This window comes from Sprattus sprattus (genome assembly GCF_963457725.1).
Source record: "Sprattus sprattus genome assembly, chromosome: 3".
Taxonomy (NCBI): domain Eukaryota; kingdom Metazoa; phylum Chordata; class Actinopteri; order Clupeiformes; family Clupeidae; genus Sprattus; species Sprattus sprattus.
In genome coordinates this window covers 43986493-43998338 of record NC_137922.1, presented here as the reverse complement: position 1 = coordinate 43998338, position 11846 = coordinate 43986493, and the positions used below count along the sequence as shown (strand labels likewise).

At 42.3% G+C, this 11846-nt stretch overlaps 1 protein-coding gene across 1 annotated transcript in view; it reads right to left on the bottom strand.

The window, feature by feature from the left end:
• Positions 1 to 9728, bottom strand: part of LOC308362547 (choline O-acetyltransferase-like) — a gene marked incomplete at both ends in the record, with an annotated part of 13231 nt that extends 3503 nt beyond the window's left edge. Inside the window, 8 exons of the mRNA XM_080835254.1 lie at positions 129 to 229; positions 551 to 720; positions 1773 to 1950; positions 3194 to 3386; positions 4267 to 4320; positions 7116 to 7234; positions 8295 to 8486; positions 9690 to 9728. Of these exons, the coding sequence (XP_080691380.1) occupies positions 129 to 229; positions 551 to 720; positions 1773 to 1950; positions 3194 to 3386; positions 4267 to 4320; positions 7116 to 7234; positions 8295 to 8486; positions 9690 to 9728 (1046 nt within the window). The remainder of the gene's footprint in view (positions 1 to 128; positions 230 to 550; positions 721 to 1772; positions 1951 to 3193; positions 3387 to 4266; positions 4321 to 7115; positions 7235 to 8294; positions 8487 to 9689) is intronic.
• Between the last annotated feature and the right edge of the window lie 2118 nt (positions 9729 to 11846).

The window sequence follows — 11846 nt, the reverse complement described above, 5'->3', positions numbered from 1 at the left end:
ACATTTACAGTATATGTACATGTGTGTGTATCGTATTGTTGTGTGTGTGCCTGTGCGTGTGCATGTGTGTGTGTGTGTGTTTGTGCGTGTGTGTATGTGTGTGTGTAAATGCTTGTCGTCTGTCTTACATGTATTTTACGAGGTACTCTGTGCACTGCACCAGAACGATCCCCTCGAATGGAGAGTGTTCACACACCACCCCACACACACCGTCTGCTCCAATTATAAACTACAAGCAGGGCAAAATGGGTTAACGACATTATCCGCACTGTAGGATATATATTGAACTAATCATTATCTATTATAAATAAATGATTAATTATAAGTTTATACTGTAACACCAATCTCTCTCTTCTTAGTTCTCTTGGTTTCTCTCACTCTTTATTTATTGGTGAATCATACTACTATAAGGAATACTATGTGCTAATCAGTGAAATATTTACTCAAACACCTTCAAGTACTCTCCAATGTCTTCTCCTCCCTGCCTCTCTCTCGCTCTCTCTCTCTCTGTCTGTGTGTCTCTCTCTCATCTCTTGTTGTGGTGTCTAACCTGCATTGGCTTGTCGTACCAGCGGTTGGCCCCGTTCTTGTCATGACCCCCTCCATGCAGTATGAGCTTGGCTCGGTTAGAGTCCGTCGGTTCAACGCCGCACGGCTCGTCCAGACACACCACGCACACGCACCGCTCGATCGCGTCCAGCGTCTCTCTGTTGGTGGCGTCTGATCAAAGTGGAGAGAGGCATCATCATGTGAAATGGAATCAACGACCCACAAGAATTCCTCAAAATTTATGGGCAACATCCTTGATGGATCAATTAACCACCCAGGATGACCTTTTGCGATACTTTCTGATTAGCAATGATTTGCCAGAGAAACACGCTTTTTAATCCCTTTAAACATTAAAACACGGTTTAGGCATCTTCCCTGTACTATAAGCCTGCTGTCATAAATCTCACTGCAAAATAAATCTAAACATAACACTTTACTTAAAGAGTGTGTAATAGACATTTATGCACACATACATAGACACGGTGTATTTCTATCCCAGAGAGTAGATGACTGTTTCCCGAAAGTGTCACTGAACAACCACAGTGATATCTAAGAGAAAGATGCCTATCTTATACATATACCACTAACTACTGTCAGAGTTGCTAACACTGTACCAGATGAGGACAGTATCAGCCCCACAGTCCCCTGCCTGTCCAGGATTTGTCCCTTTCATGAATATGTATCAGGTCCATGTCACTGAATCTGGTCCCAGTCCCGGAAAAGAACCCATGTTCTTTCCTGAGGAGCTTTTGGAATATGACACTTTCTCAGGGGAAATGGTTCACTAAAGAACCTTCAGCTTTTTCTGTCCCTGAGAACTGTAAAATAATTATTAGCTATTGAAGCTGTTCCTACTAAAGACCCGTTAGCTGACTATGCCCCAGGTCCGCACTAGATCAGGGCTGTATCGGCCCCATAGTCCCCCCTCCTTGCCTCTCCAGGAACCACACCTTTCATGAGTATGTCTCAGGAACCACACCTTTCATGAGTATGTCTCTGGGACCACACCTTTCATGAGTATATCTCTGGGACCACACCTTTCATGAGTATATCTCAGGAACCACACGAGTGCTCACGGGTTTCATGAGTATGTCTCAGGAACCACACCTTTCATGAGTATGTCTCTGGGACCACTACTTTCATGAGTACGTCTCAGGAACCACACCTTTCATGAGTATGTCTCAGGAACCACACCTTTCATGAGTATGTCTCTGGGACCACACCTTTCATGAGTATGTCTCTGGCCTGAGCCCATTCGGTGCGTCCGTCCGAAGTGAGTAGGCCCATGGCGGGGAGCCTCTCCTCCGCGTTCTCCGCCATCTTGGAGATGCGCGTCAGCTGGGTCAGCAGCTCCATCTCGCTGAGTTTACGGGACTTCATCGCTACGTCCAAGACGAAGAACTGAAAGGTGAAAAAGATGCAAGACGAGGTGAAAGCTGAGAGAATGAATAGAGTGCACCTGTTTGATCCAAACGGTTTTAAAAACAAATCATACTAGCAAAATCATAACATAAGATATCACAATAAGCAAGAAATAATAAAAAAAAAAAAACGTTTGACAACAGTACAATGGTAGGTCTCCAAAATCTATCTTCATCGTCCAACCACTTGATGTCGTGACATGACATCTCAACAGCAATCAGTGATTTCTGGCTTTCTCTCCACCCCATGTCTATGAGTCTTGTAGAATGCTTTGGGAAGCACTGATTTCTGGGAGAACTGCCCTTTTTTTTTGTCTTTGGTTCCGTTTTGTCTTCCTGATTAAAAGCTGATGATTACTGTAAGTCCGATAAGTGGATCACTTATTGCCCTTTCTATTGCCAGCCAATGACGACGCAGAGAGAGCCTCGTCGAGTGTGTTTGAGATGGGGCTGAGGGGGGGTGGGGGTCTGAGGCACACAGAGAGGAGCGAAGCGTGCGGGGCTATTTTTGCTCGCAGCGGACTCTCAGGCAAAGTGGGAGATCCAATCAGATGTAATTTCATTAGCCTCCCCAGCCCTGTATCTTTGCCACACAGGCAGGACTCGTTGCGCTGTGTTGGGCTGTGTGGTGATTGCCCTCAGAAATCATTTCCAGGTATGGGTGTGTAAGTGTGTATAAGTGTGTATGTGTGTGTGTGTGTGTATAAGTGTGTGTGTGTGTGTGTGTGTGTGTGTATAAGTGTATGGGTGTGTGTCTAAGTGTGTGTGTGTGTGTGTATAAGTGTGTGTGTGTTTGTGTGTGTATAAGTGTGTGGGTGTGTGTATAAGAGTGTGTGTGTGTGTGTGTGTGTTTTTGTGTGTATGTGGCTGTCTGTGTTGTTCTTCAGGTCCTAATAGGTGACGTGACAGGGGTTCTGGCATGCTGTCAGATGTTGAGGATTAACCGGAATTTGATGCAACGCAGGGCTGGAAAACATGCTCTGGGAGCTTTTTTCTGGGAGCTGACAAGCTCCATCCTACGCCCACATAAAGACATGTTTAAAAATCAGACTATACTAACTTTAGACATTTTCTACCATCCTTGATGTAAAGCAGTTGCCATACTAACCATACTCAGTGACTACTATGATGTACTCTTGAGTTAACCATGCATAGTGTATATCAAACGTAGATATCCTTGATGTGAAACAATGCGCTAACCATACTCAGTTGATGTGCCTGACCTGGTTCTTGCAGGCCACTATGATGTACTCTGACTGGGCTCTGGCGCAGGTCTTGTGGTCCAGCAGCGTGTCCTGTTTTGGGCCGGGTCGTCGGTAGCAGCTGAAGATCCTGGAGTACTGCTCCATGCACAGCGGGTCCCACTGCACTCCCGGGCTCAGCTGCCCACGGGCCAGCTCCACGGGCAGAGACCCTCTGGGAGAACACATAGAACAACAGAGAGACAGTCAACAAGGGAGGGGGGGGGGGGGGGGGTTAACATGTAGGTTTATATTATATTGTATGCATGTTTTATGTTTTATGTTTTTTGTGTTTGTGTTTGTGTTTGTGTTTATGTTTACGTTTACGTATGTACGTACATATGATCATGGCTCTGCTTATAGTTCTAATATGATAATATGGGCATACATACATCATCTTCATACATTTAACATGTAGGTTTATATTATATTATATTATATTAAATTATATTTACGTTTTCTGTTTTTTTTAACATTTATGTTTACATTTATAACCAGAGCCATGATCATATACATCATCTACGTACAATTACATTTTCATTCAATATTACTTTCCCTTTCACAGTCATGCTGCTGTGTACATTTATCTTAACTTGGGCCATTTACATTTACAGAAATGAAGATTATGCCATCGACGCGAGCGCATAACCACAGATCCAAAGCAACCCATGGCATGGGAATGACATGATGCTGATACATTGGGAATGAGAAGATACTGACAAGATCTTCATTTCGGTCTGAACTACTCCATGACCACACACACCATCATCCTCTGATGCATTAGCTATAAACACATACTGGTACATAACCAGGTCATAATTACTGTAGCTATGTGAACTGTGATAGTATTTAGTTAACTGCAATGTCTTGTTATATATTGGATCACGTGTATGACTGAAGATGTTATATGACTGTACACGTAGCTGTCTGGGTTATGCAGAGCTTAAAGCTTTTGATAACATTGAGCTGGGTGAACATCACTGCATCACTGTACCTTTTCATCACAATACTCTGTCCATGCAAACACTGGGGGACCATGCAGGATGGGCACTTACGCGTCTAGCATTGCTTTATACTCCAGGACTCCTGCAATGAGACGAGCGGCGAATCTGTACAGAACCAAACAGAGAGAAAATTGACCCTGCTTTATTTAAAGGGATATTTAGGTACTGACAACAAACAAACATAAATTACCTGACACAAAAACGTGGGGAAACAATTTTAATTAAAATCATTTGCTGGAGGTTTAAATTGATTGGAGGGTTAAACAGCCCAGTTTTCCATATACACACCAGTGTGATGATGCTCTTTTTGCCGTGAGGAACACAAGAAGGCTTAGGCCAATGTTATACCTTCCACATTCGTGAGTACTCAAAGGTGTGCCAGACTACAAGTGACGTAAATGTCATACTCAAAGGGTGTACACATGGCTCTGTGCCTCCTTGTACCATCCAATTTATTGTGCCACTACAATACAAAGGGCACCAACTGCTGGCTGAAGACTCAAAGCGGAGTAGAAAGTAGCATAGCAACTACGTACAACAACTACGCACAATAACTACGTGCAATAACTACGTGCAATAACTACGCGTCCGTGGTGTCTGCGCCTGTACGTGTGTCATAGAAAGTGCTAGTTATAAACTTACAGAAGATAAAGCTGACAGGTATTTAATAGTTTATAGATGATGTATTAACTGTGTAGTTAGTGTATAGAATGTTTGGAGAGTTAACACAGGATGTAAGTGCATTCTACAGAAAAAAACTATTGATTTCATAGAGCATCTTTATAACAGAGTGCAATATTGTGTATTTCATCTAAAAGAAATGTATTGAAAAGTAATGACAGATGAAAATCTATTTTCATTTGTTTAAATATATCTTATGTGCATCTCATTCTTCTTGTAAAGGCATAAAACACACACACTCTCACACAAATACTCCATTCTCCTATGTTGTCCAATCTTGGTCTTGTAATGTAATTATTGTTGGATTACCGGGCTGCACAGGAGCTGGGCGTGTTTCCCTCACTCTCTATCTCTTTCACTGTCTGTCTGTGTGTGTTGGTGTGCGTGTGTGTGTATGTGTGTGTAAGTGTGTTTGTGTGTGTATGTGGTGAGTCTTTCTCCCTCTTCCTCTCCCTCTCACTTTCTCTCTTTCTGCTGTCTGTGTATGTTTGTGTGTGTGTGTGTGTGCATGGCAGTGTTGTGTGTGTGTGTGTGTGTGTGTGTGTGTGTGTGTGTGTGTGTGTGTGTGTGTGTGTGTGTGTGTGTGTGTGTGTGTATGTGTGTGTGTGTGTGTGTGTGTGTGTGTGTGTGTGTGTGTGTGTGCGTGCATGCATATGTGTGTCTGTGTATGACTGCGAGAAAGATGGAGGGAGTGAATGGTAGGAGAAAGAGAGCACAGACACAAGTCAGGTCTTATGGTTTGTGTCATTTGTCTTAGGCCTGTTGTGTTCAAAGGTAGATCAATAACAGAGAGAGGGAGCAGAGAGAAAGAGAGGGAGAGAGAGAAAGAAAGAGAGGGGGAGAGAGAGAGAAAGAGAGGGGGAGAGAGTAAGTGATGCAAAACAAGACAGACAGGGAGAGAGAGGAAAAATAAGAATGATAGAGGGGCAGTGAGAGGGGGAGAGTGAGAGAGAAAGAAAAAGAGCGGGGGATAGAGAGGAGAAAGAGAATGATAGAGAGGCAGTGAGAGGAGGATAGTGAAAGAGAAAGCCAAATATAAAATAGAGCAAATGGTACAAAAAAAGCCAAAATAAGATAGAGAGAGCAGAGGGATGAAAAGAAAAAGAGACTGACAGAGAGAGAAGGAAAGAATGAGACAGAGAAAAGCAAGAGGGTGAGAGAGCAAGAGAGAGAGTGAGAGAGCGTGCAACAGAGAGAGAGAAAAAAGGAAAGGGAGAGAGAAATGGGGAATGATAGAGAGCCAGTGGCTGCAGCTTTCTTGCAGTCTCTCAGGCATGCTTAGCGCTGTCGCCCCATCAAATAAAAGCCTGTGTCAGGCTCCCTCCATCCTTCGCTCTCTCTCTCTCTGCCCTTCTCCCTCCGTCCCTCCTTCCCTCCTCTCTCCCTCCCTCCAACCCTCTCTCCCTCCCTCCGTGCCCTGGAAACATTCACTTAGTGAGCCATGGGCTGACAAAAGCTAATGGTGACTTACAGTCGCCCGGCTGCACTCCTGTGTACTATAACAGACCCCAAGCCTTTTAATAAGCGCCCGAGATTTAAAGCCCGGTTCCAGAGCACTGTCCTCGGTGTGAATCAGCTGCCCCAACCACGGCCATGGATTTGTACTCTCAGCCCTCTGGTCAAGGTAACGGCTGAGACTTGGGATCCAGCCTAAATCCAGTCTCAAGACGTTAGATATATATCATGATATACTATATGATATATACTGTATGATGATATACATCTGGAGAAAGGCAAGGGAGAATTTGATCCAAATATGGGTGGGAACACATAGCATGAAGCAACGTTTTAGACATCGGATCCCACCAGACTAGCTTTGATCTGGCACAGTACAGGCTGTGATCTAAGACAGGACTGTCCTGTGTGCCTTGCACACAGTCCTGTGCAGTCCGCTCATTACAGTGTTCCTTCAGCACATACACAAACAAGGTCAAAATCTATACTAACTGGATGAGGAAAACATCCTGTGTCTTCAAAAATAGTAGTGTGTTTTGTTTTGGGATATTTGACATGAACAGTGTGCATAAACTTGCCTGGCTTCCTGCAAATACGGTTAAGGATGCTGTCTTGTAAGACTGCACCGTTAAAACTGTGACACCTCCACTTACATGGCTCTAAGACTCTTAAGTCAGCTCTGATTGACTGGCTGCATTACCTGGCAGAGCTCACAGAACTACACAGCTGACAGAAGAAAACAGGCAGCAGTCTGGTGTACGTACCTATGAGAGTCCTTCCTGTCTTTAAAGGGCTGCTTAGGAAGGACCATGACAGGACTGGAGTTTACTGGCAGCGCCAATCTGTTGTTCAAATACATTTCACGGAGCCAATACTCGTACACCTGAAAGACAGACATAGAGATTTTTTGATATGTCATGAAAGTTCATGGTATAGACATTACATGACGTGGTTATATTCAGTTTCACAAAAGACAGGGATCAAAACGTTTATATAATCATAGTTCATTGTATGTAGATCACATATAAAACTGTTGTGCATTCACAATTGAACTCAGAGATAGAGCCATGGTGCTTGCTTTAAGGGGGTCAGGCCCTGGGCTCTGTAAAGCACCTTTAGACAATGTTTTGGCACTAAATAAAAATGAATTGAATTGCTTTGCTTTGGATGACATGTAACATCCTTAAGACTTTTAGTTTGTCCCTAAAGAGGAATCGTTTTACATTCTAGTACAATAACACTCTAATGGCCATTTCTCTGAAGCACATTGTGAGAGCTCCTTTGCTATTAAATTAGCAGAACATTTCCGCTAAGAGGAAGGCTTTTCTTCCTTAAAAACAGCCTTCAATAGCTGTTCTTTGAGTTGTGCCGGTTCTGTAGACCCTTTCTCAAGAAACCAACAGAGAAACTCGTTTGTCTAAGTCTAGGACTCATCGTGCGTCACCGGGCTCTTATTCGGTGTGCCCTTTGTTAACCCCAGTCCATCTTCGGGGCTCCGATCAGTTACTTCGACGATGGACAGTGTGGTGCGCAGTGGAGTGACTGATCATCAATACAGGGCGTCCCTGCGTTTGTCAGCTACGGAGAAGAGGGGGCAGTAGGCGGAGAGGCAGTTGTGTAGCGGTGAGTATGATGGATATCGGGGATCTGAAATCCATTAGATTCGTGCGCCGGTTGGATTGAACCCCTCGATGGTGAATGGCTCGTCTGATACGTTTGGATACACTGTTTACACTCCCTCATTCAACACATCCTCTCCTGCGTCACCCTCTCTACGGGTTTGTTTTTCTTTCTTCCAAATCCATTAATCAGTTAAAAATAAAACATATATACGCTAATGCTGAATTATTAACAAGAATATGTATTCCAACCAAAAGCAGTAGCCTAGTAAACATATCATTCCCGCCCCGAAATGTAATGTGTGGTTGTGTGCAGAAATGTACCCAGTTTTCTGTTCTATCACTCCGCTCCTGCAATTTTCTCTGGAGCATCTCGCCGATGCCTCCGGCCTTTCCGAACTTCTCCACGATGTCTTGTGTGTCCCGGAACTTCTGATCCGGCACCAGGTGCCTCATACACCGCATGTACATATCCAGTGTCTGGTGCAGGGGGGGGACCGGAACCTTTGGCAAGGCCTGTGAGTTTAGAAACAGTGCTTCCGTTACCAGACATAATTATTTCGTTTGAACGTTGTTGCTTTATACTTATTTTCCATTCGATAGGCTTCCGGCGTTTATGCATGAGCCAAGAGGTTTTTAATTGTTCAAAATTAAAATCTTTCTGAAGTTTTTTTCTCTCTCCGTTTGAGCTTGAATTCGCAGAGAGCACCATAAATTATTTATCGGGAATTGCTTAAAGACATGCACTGATTGGAAACCCTTGTGGGAAAGAAATTTCCCCGTCTTCCGTTACTCTTATGTCCTTGGGTAACATGCTAATGACGAGGCTTCAAAAATAGCCCCAAAGTGACTTGTAAACAGTCCGCAACAGAAGGACGTAACACAGCGCCACATGCAATATTAATAAGTGAAAACATGTGTGAACTGTCATCGTATCCGGGTCTTGCTCAAACGTCAAGTTTATTGAATCAACAGATTTACTTAACAGGAAAATACTGAATGATGAGAAGTCATATCGCTCTCTTGCAACGTTATAGACCTGTATCTAGAAGACCTGCATATCTTTTATGCCATTTAGTCATTCACTGGTCTGACTTGGAGAGCTTCTTCTCACTGTCAATCATCACATGCTGCCCAAATCTACTATCAGGAGATTCGTACGGACCCAAATTTACCCTAGGTCTTATAAAGATTTTAGTCTCTCCTTATTTCCATTATTCTGTTTATCAGGAAACACCCCCATATTTAGATATTTTACCGTGAGAGATTTTATGAACAGTTTTATAATTCTTATGCTTTCCTTGTCATAAGTTGAAATACATTCGCCTACATACCACTGACTCTGTGTATATGTAATATTGTTTGCCATTTAGATTTAATTTAGACAAAGCCTTTACAATATTTCACAAAGGAAAACATTCACATTCCACCGGGAGGAGACAACAGTCGATTTCCAATGCATTCTCCGAGCGCTGTCCAGCGTGCTGAAACCACTCACCCCTAGTGGTAGCGAGAGGCAGCACATCTCAAAATCTATGGGCAACCCCGTCTCTCAGTGCTGCTGAAAGTCTGTCTTAACCTAAAAGTTGTGCATCACCGTTGGCTATCAATCACAGATACGAAATGCTATGGGTCCATTTTCCCTATGTCTTTTTAACTGATACCCAAGACGAGAAAAACAAACAAACTAAAATATTATATTTGTGACTGTGAACTTACCTTGCGGCCTTGGGGTGGTTGCTTCTCCAGGATAGGCATTCTTGTCTTTGGATGCCGACCCCTGTCAATACTTCAGCACTACGGCCTGACTCCTTCCAGGACAATACATTGTTTTTAAGTTGCAGTGCCTATCTGCTTTGTAATAAATACATTTTCTAGTTAAAACATATACAGGATTATAGCTTTTCAGTTGGACAGTGTGTCCAATATACTTAAAACTTACTTATTTAATTCAAAAGACACCTGTTCACATAACATATAGTCACCTCTTTTTGGAATGAGTCGCTAAAAACTTCGGTTACCATTTCTATGGTATTATTTATTACGAGTAAAATAGCAGACTTACAAGACAATTCTATGAACCTTTCCGGCTCTGACTCCTTAAAACATTTCGAAATATTCAAAGAGTTCATAGAACACTACATATTTTTTTTCAAAGCTACTTTTAAAGTTAATAAAGTCACGAGCAAATATATATTTCAATTCAAGACTTAAAGAAACATGGGTTTACCTGGAGAGTAATTCCGGTCAGTGGGGCGAACACGTTGACACAGTCCTCGCCATCCCCCCTCGCCGACGCCTGGTCCGGTCCTCCTATGCTCCCAGATGCGAGTGAGTGGGGCGGACGTTCCCAGTCACCGCGTCATCCAGTCGTCGGTGTCTTGGACGGTTTTCTTTTAGTGAGCAAGTGAAACGTGTTGAAGGTGCTTGCGTCTACCCACGCCCGCGGGCCAGAAACTCCTCCCATCGAAATCTATTCGCGGAAACATATTTATGTGACAGCTTCCTTCCCTTCCCACCTATGCAAAGAATATTATGAATGAAGCGAGCAACACTGGTAGAGCTTTTTGGCTACAAGTGTACTAAATCACTTTAAGTGTCAGATTTTAGGATGGGAGGTTGAGGAGCAGTGGTAAGGGGGTAGGAATGCTACATTTATTCTCAGAGCAGATTTGAGATTATGAAGGTCTTTTTTTCACTTTTTTGGAAGCATAGACAGAATCCACAAGCAGGCTTTTAGAAATGCGACAAGACACAGAGTGCCCTATACTCCTGCAAGTGTTATATGAAACCCGCCTCTAGCTCTCTCTCCTGGATTGCTAATTTCGATTGAGTTTACTTGTGTGATTGTAAATGTGATATTTTGGGGGGGCTGATGAACTGTGGACAAACTTATGATGATGAACTTATTTTGTTTTCAATATGGGCTCATGACCTGTCCCACATTGTATTGTGCTTCGCATGATATTTTCGTCCTGTTCTTTACTTAATTTGCCCCTTTTATTTGCATTTGAACCTGAACAATCCTTCTTGTCGCGTTTTAAATATGTCAGTATCTAATTTATTTGAATTTCCACTTGATTCAAATATTTAAAAACCAATATTTAAAGACTAAATAACTTGTTTTATCCCAAATCAATCAATAAGGCCTGCTCATGAAATTAACGAAACCTTTCCTCTGAGACGTTAGTTGTTTTCAGTGATTGGATCATTAATAAAAGCAATATCACCTTTTCGATTGGAATGAAGGTTTATTCAACCAGTACACATTTCAGTACATTTTAGTTCATTCTCTCCTCTGACATAAGTCTATGGTTCTACCTGAATCACAAAACACACACATTCAGTTTTACACTAGTCCACATAGGCAGAGTTGAATGTACAGATACCTACATATTTACAACAATTAGGCCTATTTGTGGCAGACATGTGATTTAACAGTTCAAACTAGACGACAATAAACAATGAGTCACTCCAAATCAATACGATGATTGAAAACTTGCAATGAAGTGTCGATAATGTGGTTGTAAACAAATATTTGTGTTCAATATAAAGTACAATATTTGGTTTTCATGGTTTCGTCTCTGAAGTTAAATATATTATTTTACATACATGTTTCTATTTACCTTTTTACAATACAGTACATGTGCACACAGTCGAATATAGACCTTTCACAATACCCATTATAGGAAAAAGCGTTTCATCGTAGACTTGGTCTTTTAAGCTGTAATGATAGCATCATGATGAACATATTTGAAACGCATGAGACAATCATCATTTGGTAATTATATATTGCACATAAAATAGAGTCTAGATAATAAAATAAACAAAATCTCTAAAAAAAAAATGTGACTAACTACGACCTCTTTTTTTTTT